Raw genomic sequence first — 20,968 nt, 5'->3', positions numbered from 1 at the left:
GTACCCTTTTAACAATAACTCCACTACCATCACCACCACCATCCCCCAGCCCTGGGCAACCACTGTTTTACTTTGTGTCTCTACAAATTTGACCACTCTGGAAACCTCACATAAGAGGAATCATACAATATTTGTCCTTTATATCCACTTTATTTCACTCAGCAAAATGTCTTCAAGATTCATCCATGTTGTACCATGTGCCGGAATTTCCTTTTTTTTTTTGAGATGGAGTCTTGCTCTGTCACCCAGGTTAGAGTGCAGTGGTGTGATCTCAGCTCACTGCAACTTCTGCCTCCCGGGTTCAAGCAATTCTCCTGCCTCAGTCTCCCGAGTAGCTAGAATTACACACATCCACCACCGCGCCAGGCTCATTTTTGTATTTTTAGTAGAGATGGGATTTCACCATATTGGCCAGGCTAGTCTCGAACTCCTGATCGCATGATCCAACCGCCTCGGCCTCCCAAAGTGTTGGGATTAAAGGCGTGAGCCACCGAGCCTGGCCTCAGAATTTTCTATTTTAATACAGACTAATATTCCATTGTATGTGTACCCAACAATTTATTTATCCATTGATCTGTCGATGGATACTAGGATTGCTTCTACCTTTTGGATTCTATGAATAATGCTGCTATTTCTTCCTGGCTACTCTCCCAAGCTCTACTCCACCTATACTCCTCAACACTCAAAAAAAATATTCTAATGTAGACTCTTTACTTTCCACATCATTATGTTTTATAAAAACTTAAACCATTTAAGAAGACAATTAGAATGTGGGAAGGAAAACCTGTAGACCTCTAGAATTCTCTCTTACTTACCATGCCCTGGGCATTCTAAGGTGAATTATACTTTTCACTTTTTTTTTAACACTATCCACCTGTACATAGGGCTGTATCTTTTACACAAAGCATTATTATTATTATTATTATTATTATTTGAGATGGAGTTTCGCTCTTATTGCCCAGTCTGGAGAGCAATAGCGTGATCTTGGCTCACTATAACATCTGCCTCCCAGGTTCAAGCAATTCTCCTGCCTCAGCCTCCTGAGTAGCTGGGATTACAGGCATGCGCCACCATGCCTGGCTAATTTTGTATTTTTAGAAGAGACATGGTTTCACCACGTTGGTCAGGCTGGTCTCGAACTCCTGACCTCAGGTGATCCACCCGCCTCAGCCTCCCAAAGTGCTGGGATTACAGGCATGAGCCACTGCGCCTGGCCTACACAAAGCATTATAACGTCACCAGTTCAAAGAGGAAAGCAATAAGGTACCACTTCTAGGAGACAAACAGAAGAGCAGAGTGGCACTGTATGTATGTGGGCCTGTGCCTACATGGGTATAGTTGAGCCTTGCTGATTGTGATTAAAATTCTCTCACTGTGGCATAAAAAATAAATAGGACAAAGTGTGTTCTCAGAGTTCCTGAAGACAGTATTCTATGCAAAGGATAACCCATAATAAAATTTGGTTCCACTCCTCTGTAAACCCACATTTCTTTTTTTTTTTTTGGAGATGGAGTCTTGCTCTGTTGCCCAGGCTGGACAGCGGTGGTGCAATCTCGGCTCACTGCAACCTCCACCCCCCAGGATCAAACCATTCTCCTGTCTCAGCCTCCCGAGTAACTGGGATTACAGGCACCCGCCACCACGCCCAGCTAATTTTTTATATTTTTAGTAGAGACAGGGTTTCACCATGTTGCCCAGACTGGTCTTGAATTCCTGATCTCAAGTGATCCACCCGCCTTGGCCTCCCAAAGTGCTGGGATTACAGGCATGAGCCATCACGCCTGGCCTGTAAACTCACATTTCTAAGTAACACATACCTTTTCTTTTTTTTTTTTTGAGACAGAGTCTTGCTCTATCACCCAGGCAGGAGTGCAATGGCACGATCTCGGCTTACCGCAGCCTCTGCCTCCTGTTTTCAAGCAATTCTCCCGCCTCAGCCTCCTGAGTAGCTGGGATTACAGGCACCCGTCATTATGCCTGGCTAATTTTTTTTTGTATTTTTGTAGAAATGGGGTTTCACTATGTTGGCCAGGCTTGTCTCGAACTCCTGACTCAGGTGATCCGCCTGCCTCAGCCTCCCAAAGTGCTGGGATTACAGGAGTGAGCCACCGCACCCAGCCCACATCCCCTTTCTCTAAGGTAAATGTGTCTCAGTGGCAACTGTGTTGCTAGATATATGACATTCAATTGCTCTCAGTCTACAATAAGAGGCACCATCCTACAGCTTATATAGCCCTGTGGGAACTTCAAAGAGAAGCAACACATTTAGATAGAAACTGAGGACTTCTTGGACTCTTCTAGTCTTTTCTTTGGCCTTAGAATTAGCTTTGGTTTTACTGGTCTAATTACATCAATGTGATCCCTACACCTAGACTGCAACAGAATTCTAATTAATTTTTAGTTTCCTATAAAAGTTAATCCTACAGCCAAGACTAAAGTATGTAATGAAAAAAACAGGCTGGGTATGGAGGCTCATGCCTGTAATCCCAGCACTTCAGGAGGCCAAGGTGGGATGATTGCTCGTGTCCAAGATTTCGAGACCAGTCTGGACAACATAGTGAGACCCTATCCCTAGAAAAAATTAGAAAATAAAAAATTAGCTGGGTGTAGGGCACACGCCTGTGGTCCTAGCAACTTGAGAGGCTGAGGCAAAAGGATCACTTGAGCCAGGAAAGTCAAGGCCATAGTGAACCGTGATCACACCACTGCACTCAGCCTGGGTGACAGAGTGAGACCCTATCTCAAAAAATTAAGCAAAAACAAAATAAAACCAAGCATAACCTGCATAGCACTTTGTTATTATTCTATCTCATCCTGAAGTTTGCCATTTCTGTGGCATTCCAACCTTCTTCCCTAGCAGAACCCCAACCACAGCATCAGGAGGGGAATCTCATTAGCCTAATCTCCTCGGCACTCAGCACTCTCCTGATCTAAACTGACTTATCAAAGTGAGGGGAAGGACTTACATTCCATGCTTGGGAGGAGTGTTGCTCAATTTCAGTCTCGATCTCTCTCTATATATATCTCTCTTCCTCTACTGCCAGATGTGAACAAGAAAAAAAAAAGCCCTGTTAACAACTGAGAGCTGTCATGTGACCATAATACCTTAGGATAAAACAGACTATGAGGATGGCAGAGTAAAGAGAAGAATCCCTAGTGCTTGAAACAGAATCAACCCTCCTGCTGGCCTAACCTGACTTGTAAAGTGAGCTAATATATTTCCTTATTGTTTAAGCCAGCTGAGTCAGCTAAAGGCATCCTAAGACACCAAGTAACGCCCAAATCCAGTACTGCTATTTGGAAGATTTTGTTTTGTTTTCTTTTCTTTGTTGAGACAGAGTTTCTGTCACCTGGCTTGAAGTGCAGTGGTGCCATCATGGTTCACTGCAGTCTCGACCTCTCAGGCTCAAGCAATTCTCCCACCTCAGCCTCCCAAGTACCTGGGACCACAGGTGCATGCCACCACACCTGGCTAATTTTTGTATTTTTATTAGAGACAGTGTTTCACCATGTTGCCCAGGCTGGTCTCAAACTCCTGGGCTCAAGTGATCCACCTACCTTGGCCTCCCAAAGTGCTGGGATTACAGGCATGAGTCACTGCACTCAGCCTTCAGTCAGTTTTAATACAACTGCAATTTCAACTTGTATTGAATAAAAAGAGAACTTTAATTTCAATTTCCTGGAGAAGTGTTGTAAGGAATTGGGCAATATTATACACGAACCAGTAAGGGCAGAAGGGAAGGCAAACAAGTATTAAAGGAAAAGGGGCATGAGACATGGGTATAAAAATTAAATCTTGCACTATATCCAGCTGTCCCCCACTACTTAAGTCACATCCAGTGTCTATCAAATTCTAAGATGAGTTGAGGATTGTCATTATTCCTTAAAGGTGGGGCCTGGATCTTGTTCACTATTGCCACGCTAGCACTTAACACAGTGCCTGGCACACCTCCACACCTACTCATTGAGTAGGTGCTCAATGAATTACAATGATACCAGGTAACACTTATTAAGTACCTAGTATATGCCAGGCACTATTTGAAGCACTTGACATTTATTAACTCATTTAATCCTCACAACAATCCAATGCGGAACCCCTTAGAATCCTATTTTACAGAAGAGAAAAGTGAAGCCCAAAGAGGTTAAGTACCTTGCCCAAAGTCACACAGCCAAAAAAGAGTAGACTAGTATTTAATCTTGGCCAGTTTAGCTCCAGAGTCTGAGGTCTTAACCAGTATGCTCTTGTAAATGCTTGTTCAAATAATGACTGAGTACATACATGACTTTTAAGAAATGAAAAGCGAGTATTTTAAGCCAGAAGACTTTAGCTCCTTACAGTGCAGTTTGTTGCTTCGGCTGTTGAGTGGTTCGGGTCCATTCACATCTTTGCTCTTTTCATTATCCTCAATGGGGCGGAAATGAGCCAAAGTTCGCATGAATCCACGGAAGTTTACCTGGTCCTCTCTGATTGTGAAATATACCAAACAGAACACCATGTCAATCACGGTGATTATTTCTTACAAATTAAATATACTGGCAAAAGCTTTAGCTACGGTAGCCTGAAAGTTCATTTAATGAGGTTTCTTTCCATGTGCACGGTACTTCGGGGCTCACAGTACCATATCATTTAAGCCTCACCCCAACCTTGTAAGGTAGGTGCTATTACTCCCACTACTACTCCCACTTGATAAATGATTTAACCAGACTTAGGTAACAGGACTTACCAGGGTTAGAGTTATCTATTGAATTTACTTGCATCTCTTTTCCAAAAAACGAATGTAGAGTAGTGCCAGCACCATACAAGAGAGCCAAAACTTGAACCCTTTGCTTTGAACTCTGTTAAGTCATTTCAACCCAGTGACTCCCCAGCCACTTCCCACATCTCCCCTGCAGTAATGTATACCAAGGGATATTTTAAAATTAAGGCACATTATGGAAAGGCTGCTTTTAAAATAAAGTTTATTTAATTTTTAATTTTTTTCTTATTTATTTATATATTTATTTATTTATTTTGAGACAGAGTCTCGCTCTGTCGCCCAGGCTGGACTGCAGTGGCACTATCTCAGCTCACCTCTGCCTACCGGATTCAAGCAATTCTCCTGCCTTAGCCTCCCGAGTTAGCTGGGACTACAGGTGCATGCCAACACGCCTGGCCAATTTTTTTTTTCTTTTTTTTTTTTTTGAGAAGGAGTTTCGCTCTTGTTGCCCAGGTTGGAATGCAATGGCACGATCTCAGCTCACTGCAACCTCCGCCTCCCTGGTTCAAGCAATTCTCCTACCTCAGCCTTGCGAGTAGCTGGGATTACAGGCATGTGTCACCACGTTTGGCTAATTTTGTATTTTTAGTAGCGACATGGTTTCTCCATGTTGGTCAGGCTAGTCTCGAACTCCCGACCTCAGGCGATCCGCCCACCTCGGCCTCTCAAAGTGCTGGGATTACAGGTGTGCGCCCGACCTAATTTTTTGTATTTTTAGTAGAGATGGGGTTTCACCATGTTAGCCAGGATAGTCTCGATCTCCTGATCTCGTGATCTTGGCCTCCCAAAGTACTAGGATTACAGGCGTCAGCCACCATGCCTGGCCAAGTTTATTTAATTATAAAAGCAAACATATCTTTGAAAATGTGGAAAAAAGAGAAGTAGATAGAAAAACACTGATCCAAGTTCTACCAATTACAACCATAGTTAATATAAATATATTTTCTGGCTGGGCACAGTGGCTCACGCCTGTAATCCTAACACTTTGGGAGGCTGAGGCAGGCAGATCACTTGAGGCCAGGAGTTGACACCAGCCGGGCCAACATGGTAAAACCCTGTCTCTACTAAAATTACAAAAAAATTAGCTGGGTGTGGTAGTGGGTGCCTGTAATCCCAGCTACTCGGGAGGGTGAGGCAGGAGAATCACTTGAAACTGGGAGGCGGAGGCCGCGGTGAGCCAAGATTGCACCACTGCACTCCAGCCTGGGTGACAGAGCAAGACTACGTCACAAAAAAAAAAAAAAGAAAGAAAAGGAAAGGAAAGGGAAAGAAAAAGGAAGGAAAAGGAAAAGAAAAGGAAGGGAGGGAAGGAGAGAGGGAGGGAGGGAGGGAAGGAGGGAGAGAGGGAGGGAGGGAAGGAAGGAAGGAAGGAAGGAAGGAAAGAAAGAGGGAATCAATCAACCAATCAATCAGTCAGCCAGGCGCCGTGCCTCATGCTTATACTCCCAGTTATTTGGGAGGCTGAGGTGGGAGAATCACTTGAACACAGGAGGCAGAGGTTGCGTGAGCCAAGACTGTGCCACTGTACTCCAGCCTGGGTGACGGTGCAAGACTCCCCCATATATATATGAATGCATTTTCTTCTAGTAACTTTTCTATGCTTTTTAGATAACTGTATTATGTAATTTAGTATCCTGCCTTCTTTTAACTTTTAAGCATTTCTCCAAACAATATAAACACTTTGAAACATTTAAAACATATGCATAATTCTGTGGACACATTATGATTTTATTTTTCCCTCATAATTGGATATTTTTTCTCTAAATAATCTTTTAGGCCGGGCACAGTGGCTCACGTCTATAATCCCAGCACTCTGAGAGGCCACGGAGGGTGGATCACCTCAGGTCAGGAGTTCAAGACCAGCCTGGCCAACATGGTGAAACCCCGTCTCTACTAAAAATACAAGAATTAGCTGGGGCCTATAATCCCAACTACTTAAGAGCCTGAGGCACAAGAATTGCTTGAACCCCAGAGATGGAGGTTGCAATGAGCCGAGATCGCACCACTACACTCCAGCCTGGGTGACAGACGGAGATTCTGTCTCAAAAAAGAATGATTTTGCCGGGCGTGGTGGCTCACGCCTGTAATTCCAGCACTTTGGGAGGCCGAGGCGGGTGGATCACAAGGTCAGGAGACCATCCTGACTAACACAGTGAAACCCCGCCTCTTCTAAAAATACAAAAAATTAACTGGGCGTGGTGGCAGGCGCCTGTAGTCCCAGCTACTCGGGAGGCTGAGGCAGAAGAATGGCGTGAACCCAGGAGGCAGAGCTTGCAGTGAACCCAGATCACGCCACTGCACTCCAGCCTGGGCGACAGGGTGAGACTCCGTCTCAAAAAAAAAAAAAAAAAAAAAAAGATTTGAAAGACCTAGACTTCTTGTGTATAAAGCCTTCTTGGTACTTAAGCTTAGAGAAAATCTTTTTATTGTGCCACAGGCTAATCAATTACCCTGTAAGAAATAATTCTCAAAATTTGAATGAAGAATGTTCTTTAATATTAAAAAAGAATGCCTCATGTGACATAATATCATTTATTTATCTAAGGCAGATGGCCTGGTTCCTGTGGTTACCTAAAAAAAATCCCACTCTGTAACCCACCAAACAGCTGAGGTATGTAGCGTCTCTTTTGTGCTCTATAGACACTCAGTTTATAAGGCCTTCTAAAGGCAGAGTTCAAAGGCTAGCCTGTGAGCCATCTGCACTCAAAAGAATGACCTTGGCTGGGCGCGGTGGCTCATGCCTGTAATCCTAGCACTTTGGGAGGCCGAGGCAGGCGGATCACCTGAGGTCAAGAGTTTGAGACCAGCCTGGACAACATGATGAAACTTCGTCTCTACTGAGCCGGGCGTGGTGGCGTGCACCTGTAGTCCCAGCTACTTGGCGAGGCTGAGGCAGAAGAATCGCTTGAACCCAGGAGGCAGAGGTTGCAGTGAGCCAAGATCACGCCACTGCACGCCAGCCTGGGCGATAGAGGGAGACTCCGTCTCAAAAAAACAAACAAAACAAAACAAAGCAAAAAAAAGAATGATCTTTTGGTTCTTCAATGTATCTATACTGCTGATGGACCAGGATCTGGTAAAAAATGTCAGATCTGAGGAATCAAGTAACGTGGAGTAAAATTTAAATCATATGCTAGAAAAAACACATTAATGATTATTGCTAGCATAAAGTTTCTGGGTAAAAGGGAATTAAATAAACATAGTCCACTTTCAAATCTCACTCTTAAAAAAAAAAAAGAGCCCCCATGTGCATATGCCTAGGGAAGAAAGAAAAACCCAGAAGCCAAATACATCTGTCTGATTAGCGCAAGAAGCAGTCACAGCTTGCTAAGAGCTAAGCAGTGCAGCCCAGTACAGCCCTCCACTTCCTCATATGCACTCTGTCCCATTTCCTTAGCAGTAGATTTGTGGACAGAATGACAGGTGATACTGTAGTCACAGAAAATGTAGTTTAGCTTTACAAAACAGTTTCCCACAAGCTGCTGCTTCAAGTAATCAATGGTGACAAAAGAATTCTGAAAAAAAGTTGGCAAAGTGACTCTCCTGGGTTTACTTTTCATTGCAAAAGATTTGGATACAAAGCATAGCTGTGAAAGTTATCTCTGGATAGGGTTCAATGCTTTGCAGGGGTAAAAGAGGAAGCAAAAAAAAGGAAGAATTCAGCATACAAACCACACCTGAAACAAACAGGGGAGTTCAAGGAGAGAGAAAGCGAAAAAATGAAGGAGGGCGTAAGATTCCTTGTAGTCAACGTGATTTGATTCCCGTCTTTACATGAACTAACTGCTCGACCTCATTCGCCTTCTGACTTTCACTCACATTTACTGAATGCCCAACCCTCTCAACTAGCAAATTCCTTTGCTCTCAATTTAGAGTTCTAAAATTTCCTCCAGGCATTTTATCTGACAGTGTCCTCATTGACAGTCTCATTAAAAACTGGCACCCATATAATATTTTGAAGTCCTGTGGGTCATAGACTATCCATATGAACTAGGAATAGATTGTTTAGGAAATTACTTAAAACAAGCTTATATGTAAGCTTTATTGATGAAAAGGTACCTAATCGAATCAGTAAATATTTACTCACTACTTTGAAACCAGCGTATTAGGTAGTGAAGCATATCAAAAGACTAGTTTCACACTAGAAAACCCCATATTAAGAACAATCTACTTTACAAAGTGTGTGTGTTATGAGAACTATATGTTTATTCAGTATCACAAAAGTAAAATAAAGGCTGGGGAAATGTTCCAGATTAAAGGAGGCTAAAGAGACATGACAACTGACCCAGACTAGATACTGTACCGGAAGTGGGGAAGTGCTAGAAAACAGATTATTAGATAACAAAATTGGAATATGAATATAAATTAGAATAAACTAGATATGTTAATACAACAGAGTAATAGATTAGATAAGAGGATTGTATCAATGTAAGTTTACTGAAGTAGAAACTATACTATGGATATGTAAAAGAATGTACCTATTCCTAGCAAACACACACTGGTGCATTCAGAGGTAAAGCCTCATAACTATGCAACTTACCCTGAAATAGTTCAGAAATACAATTATGTGAACGTGCATACACAAAAAAATTACATAAGTATATATATGTGTATATACCTACATGTATATACGTGTATGTATGTATATACACGCACACATAGAGTATGTGTAGGTAGAAAGAGGGGGAAAGAGAGAGGGAAAAAGTGTCTGCAAGAGAGGGTCTGTAGAGAGCATGGGTGCACAAGCTGCGCTGTTCAATATTGCAGTCACTTGTCACATCTGGTTATGTGCACTGGAAACATGGTCAGTCTGACCTGATATGTGTTTAAGTGTAAATTACACACTGGATTTCAAAAATCTATTATGAAAAAATGTAGGCTGGGCGTGGTGGCTCACGCCAGTAATCCCAGCACTTTGGGAGGCTGAGGCAGGCTGATCACCTGAGGTCAGGAGCTCAAGACCAGCCTAGCCAACATGGTGAAACCCTGTCTCTACTAAAAATACAAAAATTAGCCGGGTATGGTGGCATGTGGCTGTAATCTCAGCTACCTTGGAGGCTGAGGCTGGAGAATCGCTTGAACCTGGGAGGCGGAGGTTGCAGTGAGCCGAGATGGCACCACTGCACTCCAACGTGGGCATCGAGCAAGACTCTGTCTCAAAACAAAAACAAAACAAAACAAAAAAAGTAAAGTATCTCAGTTATTTTTAATATTGATTATATAATGAAATTGTATGTGTATATTGTTTGGGTGAGGGGGAAGGGACAAGATGGAGGAAGGTGAACAAGATGGAGCAGTCCCTGTTGTTTCCGGGTTCTTCATCACAGATTTTCCCGCGCCCGGGAAAGGAACCAAATCAACTGAGCATGCGCAGAGTGACGTCAAGCCGGTGACACAGACATTCAAGAAGCCACTCCTACACACACGCCCCAAACTCCTCCCTCTCCAGCTCCCAGGCATAAAAGTCCACTGCTGGCAGGAGCCGCGGGACTTCTTCGGCCCCGCATTCGGAGAACATCACCCGAGGGCACCGGCGCGACTTCCCTGGCCCCCCCACACCTGAGGACCAGAGAACCTCCCCGGAGAGTATGTGCATATTTGCAATAAAAGACTGCCACTTTCTTACGTACTTTGGCCTCATGTTTAATTACTTAGCTCTCCTAAATTAAGTTACATTAAATTAAATTAAAACATATATATACATATATATATATTTTTGAGACAGAGTCTCACTCTGTCGCCCAGGCTGGAGTGCAGCAGCGCGATCTCGGCTCACTGCAAGCTCCGCCTCTCAGGTTCACGCCATTCTCCTGCCTCAGCCTCCTGAGTAGTTGGGACTACAAGCACCCGCCACCATGCCCGGCTAATTTTTTGTATTTTTAGTAGAGACGGGGTTTCACCATGTTAGCCAGGATGGTCTCAATCTCCTGACCTCATGATCCACCTGCCTCGGCCTCCCAAAGTGCTGGCATTACAGGCATGAGCTACCACACCTGGCCTGAAATAATATTTTTAATATATTAAATAAAATATATATTACCAAAGTTAACTTATTTTTACTTTTTTTTTTTTTTTTTGAGACGTAGTCTTGCTCCGTCACCCAGGCTAGAGGGCAGTGGCACGATCTCAGCTCACTGCAAGCTCCGCCTCCCAGGTTCACGCTATTCTCCTGCCTCAGCCTCCTGAGTAGAGCTGGGACTACAGGCGCCCACCACTACACCTGGCTAATTTTTTGTTTTTAGTAGAGACGGGGTTTCACCATGTTAGCCAGGATGGTCTCAATCTCCTGACCTTGTGATCCGCCCGCCTTGGCCTCCCAAAGTGCTGGGATTACAGGCGTGAGCCACCACGCCCGGCCAACTTATTTTTACTTTTTAAATGTGGTTACTAGAAAATGTACAATTACGTGTGTGGCTTGCATTATATTTTAATGGGTTGCTACTAAGAGAGAGAGCACACAAATGAGGCAAAATGTTAACAATATAACAATAGATGCATCAGGGCAATAGATATACAAGTATTCTTTGAATTACTTTTAACTTTTGCAACTTTCTTGTAAATCTGAAATTACTTCCAAATAAACATTTTTTAAAAGTCTAGTTTTACATCAATGATAAGCATAAAGACAGAATTTTGAAGATAGGCTCATATATCAATTTGAAGTTTAAAACACACAGGAGGGTAGAATAGAAGAGATATTCTAGAAATGACAAAATTAGAAATGCCCAATATAATCAGGGGGTATCACAGTCTGAGATGGCACAATCAATATCACTATTCCAGATTAGCAAATAATTTAGGTTGTGATAGCCTCAGGAAGGAAGTCCAACAACTGTACTGACTCACCCCTCTGGAAAGAAGGCATTGATGATCCGGTCCCCCAATGGGTTGATGGCAAGTTCTGGAATCCTCTGGAAATCTTCCCGGCTGCCAAGAGAATCACCTCGAGTTAGATAGAGATCATTGCCCTTAGCCTGAACTCCCTAAGTCAGGAGTGTAACCTAGCAAGAATATTACCTCCTGGAATTTACTTCTGTGGCAAATTATACCAAATAACTGCGAAGAATACCACTTTAATAGCTGCCAAGTGTTTCTTGCAACAACTCAGTAGTGGAAGGAGCCAGATTTGACTATGCCACATTCCAGTGAATTCAGCACACAGGTTACGTCAATAAGCCAACTGATGGACAAATACTAATCTGTCCCTTAGTAAATGATTCCTTGAACATTAGCACTTCGTACCTAGTTATTAAGTTTGGAAAGTGAACAGCAAATGGAAAGTATCAAATACTGCAGAACTTGAATATGGGGACAAACACTTAGAGGGGTCTCCATATCCTTGTTAAGATTTTTAGGCACTTACAAAATGCAAGGAATTCTTAGGTGCTATTTACATGCAAGGAAAGAATGTGACAACCAATTGATTCCTTGTTCTGACTCTGGCTTTTTCTCCATTTCCATTTTCTGTGGACTAGGACTACAGAAGTATTTAACCCTCAAACATGACATGAGCAGTCATCCTCACATGACCCAGGTGAGGTTATACCAAAGCAAATATTGTCAGCTACCATTCATTGCATACACATCATGTGCTGCTCTGTTTACATACATTATCTCATTTCTTCATGCCCACGTTTTATGTATACCCTTTTAGAGCTGAGGAAATTGAGTCAGGAAGATAAAGTAACTTACCCAAAGCCACACTACTCCTAAGTAGCAGAACTGTGATTTAAATCTAAGTCTGAGTCAAAGTATGTGTTATTTTTCTAAAAACCACATTTCTTTCCTATATTGAACTTTTTTTTGAGACATAGTCTTGCTCAGTCACCCAAGCTGGAATGCAACAGCACGGTCTTGGCTCGCTGCCACCTCCACTTCCCAGGTTCAAGCAATTTTCCTGCCTCAGTCTCCCAAGTAGCTGGGATTACAGGCACCTGCGATCACACCTGGCTAGTTTTTTGTACACTTAGTAGAGACGCAGTTTCACCATGTTGGCCAGGCTGGTCTTGAACTCCTGACCTCAGGTGATCTGCCAGCCTCGGCCTCCCAAAGTGCTGGGTGGGATTACAGGCGTGAGCCACAGTGCCCAGCCCTAATACTGAACCTTTTCAATGAAAGTTACTCTCCCCAAGATTTTTCTTTTTTTTTTTTTTGAGACGGAGTTTTGCTCTTGTTGCCCAGGCTGGAGTGCAGTGGCGCGATCTCTCCACTCACTGCAACCTCCGCCTCCTGGGTTCAAGCGATTCTACTGCTTCAGTCTCCCAAGTAGCTGGCATTACAGGCGGGCGCCACCACACCTGGGTAATTTTTGTATTTTTAGTAGAGGTGGGGTTTCACCATCTTGGCCAGGCTGGTCTTGAACTCCTGACCTCAGGTGATCCACCCGCCTCAGCCTCCCAAAGTCCTGGGATTATAAGTGTGAACCACCGCGCCCAGCCCCCAAGTTTTTCAATAAGTACTTTTTAAAAACTTCCTTTGATTATTTCCTGGGCCAAGAATACAAAGCTGTCTACAACTTACCTGTGCTGTAGTCTTCAAAAATATCAATGTCACGGAGGACAAAGAAAAGCAGAGGATTGTTCCAGATCAAGGGGGGCTAAAGAGACATACAACAAAACCCAACACATGATCCTGGACTAGGAAAACACCTGCTATAAAGGACATTACCGGGTAATACGTGAAAATGAAGCATGGACTATATAAAATATGGACTATTACATAACGGTACTGTTTCAAAATGTAACTTTCTTGAGTTCGATCTGAGAATGTCCTTTTTATAGGAAATAAACAGTGAAGTATGTGACAATTGGTGAATCTGGGTATCAGAGTAAAAGTTATCTTGTATTGTTCTTGTAACTTTTCTTCAAGTTTAAAATTATTTCCAGATAAAAAGTTAAAAAAAAATTGTAAACTTGAATAGATTTTACTCCTGCCTTCAAGAAGTTTACTGGCAGAGAGATAAAATGTATATCTCCACCCTCTTTGTAATATATGCTAGCAAAGACAGAAGATAATAAAATACTCCTGCTGTACCCAGGAGACTTCACACTCTTTTCTTCTTGTGGTTTAACGTTTACATGGTGCTTAATTAATTCAGCAAGCTCATCTCCACCACATTTGGTGACACAGGTGGAAACTGACCTGGCGGACTGAACACAAAGCTCTGGAACAATCATCCTGGATTCTAGTCTTTTCTTGACCATTTAGGGTAATAATTTTATATCAATGAATAAACCAGAAGAAGTTGTTCATAAGATTGCTTAAGATGATGAAAGAGAAAATTACCGAGGTCCTGATTATTTAATTCAACAAACATGTACAAAGCTTTTATTACATAATTTGTTCTGTAATACAAAGTCTACACTATCATCAAAATGTACCTCCTCTTGTCTGACAGAGGTCAAGAAACAATAACTACTCCCTTTTAAAGTAAGACTAAGGCTGATTTGAATTGCATGGCCACATACCTCAGTTTAATGTCTAACAAGCTTAAAAAACTTTAGCTGAGAAGAGACAGTTTAAAAACCAAGTCTAGTACCAAGTGGTGATGCACAACCTAGCCTGAACTGCAGTCTCAATAAGGAAGTGTACACTTGGCCCTCCAATGTCAATAAGGACCTGTCCTTTAATACTATCTAACTCTAGTCTTAGAATTTAGATTGTATACATAATGTAGTTCCAGTCACTCAGATCAAGGAGAATATTGCTAAAAGTATTAAAGTTAAAAAGAAAGAGGGCTGCGCATGGCAGCTCAGCCTATAATCCCAGCACTTTTGGAGGCCAAGGCGGAAGAATTGCTTAAGGCTAGCAGTTCCAGACCAGCCTGGGCAACAGAGCAAGACCACATCTCTAAAAAATTAAAAAAACAAAAAATTAGCCAGGCATGGTGGAACGTGCCTGTAGTCCCAGCTACTTGGGAAGCTGAAGCGGGAGGACTGTTTGAGCCTAGAAGGTCAAGGTTGCAAGGAGCGATGATAACATCACTGCCTTCTAGCCTGGGTGACAGAGTGAGACCCTGTTTCAAAACAGAAAAAAACAAAACGAAACAGAAAGAGTATAAAAAATAATTTGTCAACTGTTAAATAAACAATATACAAACAAGTTATTATTACTGGTTGCTTTATAGTAGAATGGAGATCTGGGCAGTTTCTCTAAAACTTAGCTTCTCAAATTTGCCCATCAACATAAACCTAATAGAAAAAAATAAATACTCCAAAGTGACCTAAACACCACAAGCATAAGATCCATCTGAAAATAGGTTTGTGTGGATTCACTGAAAAACATACCAACATTATGTTCTGCCTCATGGTATATCTAGGAAAACCTTCTTTGAAGATTTTTTGAGAAAAAGACAGTATCACTGGTAGTAGTCAATTCTGAGAACAGAGCCATGTACAATGGCATTCTTTGTGGCCAACAAACTTCCAATGGGGAGTGGCTTTCCAGACATTCAAGGGCATAGGGATGCTGAGAAAAACCAGAGTTTTGAGACTGTTAGTAATCAGACATGCCATCCCTCTACACTGCTCGCCTTCACTGCACAAGTCCTTTCTCTTACAGAGATTCAGCCTCACAGGTAACTTCTATCTCAAGCACCCACAGGTTGTTGCTTTAGTTGACTTGTACATAATGAGGAGATTAAAATCTGTTAATAGGACATACCCACTGGAAAACACATTCAATTAGAAAACACAGCTTTCTAGGCTGGGCACGGTAGCTCACGCCTGTAATTCCAGCACTTTGGGAGGTGGAGGCGGGTGGATCATGAGGTCAGAAGTTCAAGACCAGCCTGGCCAAAATGGTGAAACCCCGTCTCTACTAAAAATACAAAAATCAGATGGGTGTGGTGGCGGGTGCCTGTAATCCCAGCTACTCGGGAGGCCGAGGCAGAGAACTGCTTGAATCCAGGAGGCGGAGGCTGCAGTCAGCCAAGACAGCACCACTGCACTCCAGCCTGGGAAACAGAGTGAGACTCTGTCTCAAAAAAAAAAAAGAAAACACAGCTTTCCATATTTAAGTAGTATGAGAGGTTAATCATATGGTACAACATATTTATTAACACTGAAATGACAAAAATTTCCATTAGCTAAAGCATTTAATCCGTATTTTTAAATTAAATGGATAAGATGGCCAGGTGCAGTGGTTCATGCCTGTAATCCCAGCACTTTGGGAGGCCAAGGCAGGCAGATCGCCTGAGGTTAGGAGTTTGAGACCCGTCTGACCAATATGGAGAAACCCTGTCTCTATTAAATATACAAAATTAGCCAGGCGTGGTGGCGCATGCCTATAATCCCAGCTACTACGGAAGCTGAGGTAGGAGAATCGAATGAACCTGGGAGAGGGAGGTTGCAGTGAGCTGAGATCGCGCCACTGCACTCCAGCCTGGGCCATAAGAGCGAAACTCCGTCTCAAAAATAAATAAATAAATAAATAATAAAGAGGAGGAGAATAAATTAATTTTAAAATAGGAACAAAATCCAGGTGAGGCTTCTTATGGAAAAAAAAAAAAAAAAAGGAACAGAAGCAACTTCCCAGCTAAAGGACCCATTTTTAGTATAAGAAGGTTCACCTAATGCTGAACAATGAATAATAAAGAATACTTCACAATAAGATATATACAGATGAAATTTCAGAATATCAAGAGGAGATATTTAAGACTTTCTTTTTTTTTTTCTCAGATGGAGTCTCGCTCTGTCATGAGGCTGGAGTGCAGTGGCACAATCTCGGCTCACTGCAACCTCTGCCTCCCAGGTTCAAGCAATTCTCCTGCCTCAGCCTCCAGAGTAGCTGGAACTATAGGCATGCACCACCACGCCCAGGTAATTTTTGTAATTTTAGTAGAGACGGGTTTCATCATGTTGGCCAGGATGGTCTCGATCTCTTGATCTTGTGATCCACCCACCTCAGCCTCCCAAAGTGCTAGGATTACAGACATGAGCCACCATGCCCAGCCCAGAGGATATTTTTAAAGCAAACTTTATTGAAGTATAACAAACAGAAAAGTACACAAATCAAAAGCATTCGGCATAAATTTTCACCAAGGGAAGACTCTATCCAGCCTCCAGATGAAGAAACTGATTATTACCAATACCTGGAAGTTTCCCTTATGCTCCTTTTGTCTTTACCTGCTCCCCTCCCCAAAGGGTAATCGTTATTCTGCCTTGTAACTCCATAGATTACATCAGAACAGAAAGTATTTAAAGAAGATAAACCATCTTTGTGTTCAGACACCGACCAGGCTCTTCCCTTAACCTGACCTGCAAAAGACCACTTTAGGACCCCTGGGGTCCCCAACCTCTGGGTTGCAGACCAGTACCAGTCTGTGGCCAGTTAGGAACCGGGTTACACAGCAGGAGTGAACAGAGTGCAAGTGAGCATTATCACCTGAGCACCGCGTGCTGTCAGATCAGTGGTAGCACCAAATTCTCATAGGAACGCAAACCCTATTGTGAACTGCGCATGTGAGGTATCTACATTGAGTGCTCCTTATGAGAATCTAATGCCTGCTGCTTTGAGGTAGAACAGTTTCATCCTGAAACTATCCCACCTACCCCCAGGAGAAAAATTATTTTCCATAAAACTGGTCCCTGGTCCCAAAAAGGCTGGGGATCACAGCCAGCTGCTTTTTTTTTTTTTTTTTAAATTAGAGACAGGGTCTCCCTATGTTGCCCAGGCTGGTCTCAGACTCCTGGGCTCAAGCAATCCTCCTGCCTCAGCCTCCTGAAGTGCTAAGATTACAGGCAAGAGCCACTGCACCCGGCCTAAGCTGCCTTTTTAGAAAAAACAATTTCTATGGCAATGGTATCTCACCCAAAATAATGGCATCGGAAGAAAGTAAGGTTTATAAGGTTACAGTACGTATCTATATTTTGTGAAATATCAATCTGAAGAGACGGTCCATGTAAAAAGGCAGACAGGGAAATTGCAGATCAATCTGGCGAACACTGTTTACAACACTACTCCCCTGAATGTTCCCAATTCACCCGAGTATATTAAAGATGTGGTGAAATCTCGTAATTAGGAAGCCTATTTAACCTTGTTGACCAAGCTTTTCACAAATTTTAGTCAATAACTTTTTGCTTTTTTTTTTTTTTTTTTTTTTTTAAACACAACACCTATTTATAGACCAAGGAATGACTGTTCTATAAAGCATACTTTGGAGTGCGTCTCCGAAAGCACTCTGAAGAAGCTGCATTCTAACCAAAGCCTTCCACAGATTCTGCTTTATGTCCCACTGGAGCTGATCACTACAAAGGAATGCAGAATGCCCCAGACTGTACACTGTAGCCTCTCACTCTGCAGAATTTGGCTTCAGGCCCCAGACATGGAGCACCTTGAAGAGGAAAAAAACATTGTTGAAGGGAAAATCTTTCTCCTAATAACTACAACCGCCTTCTTAAGAAGGTGAAGGTGAGGCCGGGTGTGGTGGCTCACGCCTGTAATCCTAACACTTTGGGAGGCGAAGGCAGGTGGATCCCGAGGTCAGGAGATCAAGACCATCCTGGCTAACACAGTGAACTCCATCTCTACTAAAAATACAAAAAAATTAGCCAGGTGTGGTGGCAGGCACCTGTAGTCCCAGCTACTCGGGAGGCTGAGGCAGGAGAATGGCGTGAACCCGGGAGGCGGAGCTTGCAGTGAGCCGAGATCGCGCCACCGCACTCCAGCCTGGGCGACAGAGCGAGACTCCGTCTCAAAAAAAAAAGAGGGTGAAGGCCGGGTACAGTGGCACACACCTGTAGTCCCAGCACTTTGGGAGACTGAGGCAGGCAGATGGTTTGAGCTCAGGAATTTGAGACTAGTCATGGGGAACATGGCGAGACCTCCTCTCTACAAAAAATATAAAAGGTAGCAGGGCAGAGTGACACGTGCCTGTAGTCCCAGCTACTCAGGAGGCTGAGGTGGGAGGCTACAGTAAGCCATGATGGCACCACTGCAATCTAGCCTGGGCAATACAGTGAGACTCTGTCTCAAAAACAAAAACCAAAAAAAGAAGGTGGAGGCTATTTCAGGTAACAAAAGATTGGAAGCCACTGCCACTTATATTCAGATGAGCACCCTGATGGGTCCTGGAAAGATTAAGACTGGCCTTAAGCTGAATTTGGCAACAAAGGCTGGAGAGAACTGGATCACTCTCTACCAGAGAAGAGTTCTCATTTCTAAGGCTAGAGGGGGTAGAAGAGGAGAGGGTTGAGAGAAGGGGGAAGACAATTTAATTGGATGGCCGCAGGCTAAGATGGTAATTGTCAGGAGGCACAGCCAGAGTGAAATGCCACTGGTGGGTGGGTCCGACAAAACAATTTACATAAAATGCATTACTTGTTTACTATGTGGCACATTATGTGGTACAATTGGATAATTTATTCTAGGTATTCAAGGTAGCTTGGTGCTTCTCTCGTTTATTTTGTTTATTTTTATTTTTTGTAGAGACGGGGTTTCACTATGTTGCCCAGGCTGGTCTTGGGACTCCTGGCTTCAAGGAATCCTCTCACCGCAGCCTCCCAAAATACTGGGATTACAGGCATGAGTCTCCTCGCCCAACCTTTCTTATATTTCAATCCACACCATGATAGAGATCAAAGAACAGGTTTATGACCTAGAGCTTTCAGGCCAGGTAGTGGCTTATGCCTGTAATCCCAGTACTTTGGGAGGTCATGGCGGGAGGACTGATGGAGCCCAAGAGTTTGAGACCAGCCTGGGCAACAAGGTGAGACCCTGTCTCTACAAAAAATGAAAATAAAAGTAATGGGAGAAGCACCAAGTTACCTTGAATACCTAGAAGAAACTACTCCACTGTACCACATAATGTGCACTTTTTCGTTTTGCTAAAAGTAAAAAGAAAAAAAAAAATTAGCCAGGCATAGTGGTGCACACCTGTAGTTCCAGCTACTTGGGCGGCTGAGGTGGGAGAACTGCCTGAGCCCAGGAGGTTGAGGCTGCAGTGAGCTGTGAGGACGCCATTACACTCCAGCCTTGGAGACAGAATGAGACCCTGTCTCTTACAAAAAACAAAAATTGCCAGCTTGGAGAACAGTGTCTGGCACATCATAGATACTCAGTAAATACCTGCCAAATGAGTAAGCTAGTCTGCTGGCTTTCCACAGGCTGTGAAATGGTATCTTAAGGGTTGAGCAAATCTTACCTAGATATTTATTTATTTATTTATTTATTTATTTATTTATTTAATTTTATTTTATTTGAGATGGAGTCTCGCTCTGTTGCCCAGGCTAGAGTGCAGTGGCATGATCTTGGCTCACTGCAACCTCCACCTCCCAGGTTTAAGCGATTCTCCTGCCTCTCAGCCTCCCAAGCAGCTGGGATTACAGGCATGCGCCACTACACCCAGTTAATTTTTGTATTTTGAGTAGAGATGGGGTTTCACCATATTGGCCAGCCTGGTCTCGAACTCCTGACCTCAGGTGATCTGCCCATCTCAGCCTCCCAAAGTGCTGGGATTACAGGAACGGGCCACCACAACTGGCCAGATTTATTTATTTTTTTATTTTAAAGACAGGATCTCACTGTGTTGCCCAGGGTGCAGGGCAGTGGCACAATCTTGGTTCACTACAACCTTCACCTCCCAGGTTCAAGCGATTTTCCTGCCTCAACCTCCCAAGTACCTGGAATTACAGGCATGTGCCATCACACCCGGCTAATTTTTGTATTTTTAGTAAAGATGGGGTTTTACCATGTTGGCCAGGCTGGTCTCGAACTCCTGGCCTCAAGTGATCCAACTGCCTCGGCCTCCCAAAGTGCTGGATTACAGCCAGGTGGTAAGCCATCACGCTTGGCCCTTACTTAGATTTTAAGGAGCAGGCAATACCGACGCCTGGCAAGTTTTCAACCTTTCTTTTCTTCTTCTTTTTTTTTTTTTTTTTTTGAGACGAAGTCTCGCTCTGTCGCCCAGGCTGGAGTGCAGTGGCACGATTCGGCTCACTGTAAGCTTTGCCTCCCAGGTTCACGCCATTCTCCTGCCTCAGCCTCCCGAGTAGCTGGACTACAGGTGCCCACCACCACGCCCAGCTAATTTTTTGTATTTTTGGTAGATACGGGGTTTCACCATATTAGCCAGGATGGTCTCGATCTCCGGACCTAGTGATCCGCCTGCCTTGGCATCTCAAAGTACTGGGATTATAGGCGTGAGCCACTGCACCTGGCCAGTTTTCAACCTTTCTAAGAAGAAATAGCTCATTTTGGCCGGGCATGGTGGC

The 20,968-nt window shown here is 43.3% G+C and overlaps 1 protein-coding gene across 1 annotated transcript in view; it reads right to left on the bottom strand.

Moving 5' to 3' along the window:
* Nucleotides 1-20,968, bottom strand: part of CHP1 (calcineurin like EF-hand protein 1) — a 53,184-nt gene that overhangs the window by 15,544 nt on the left and 16,672 nt on the right. Inside the window, exons 3-4 of the mRNA XM_008016944.3 lie at nt 11,604-11,684; nt 4,337-4,464 (exon numbers count right to left, since the gene is read on the bottom strand). Coding sequence (XP_008015135.1) covers nt 4,337-4,464; nt 11,604-11,684 — 209 coding nt within the window. The remainder of the gene's footprint in view (nt 1-4,336; nt 4,465-11,603; nt 11,685-20,968) is intronic.

Source organism: Chlorocebus sabaeus, chromosome 26 (genome assembly GCF_047675955.1).
Source record: "Chlorocebus sabaeus isolate Y175 chromosome 26, mChlSab1.0.hap1, whole genome shotgun sequence".
Classification (NCBI taxonomy): Eukaryota; Metazoa; Chordata; class Mammalia; order Primates; family Cercopithecidae; genus Chlorocebus; species Chlorocebus sabaeus.
The sequence above is the reverse complement of the archived record's forward strand: the minus strand, read 5'-3'. Positions and strand labels throughout refer to the sequence as shown.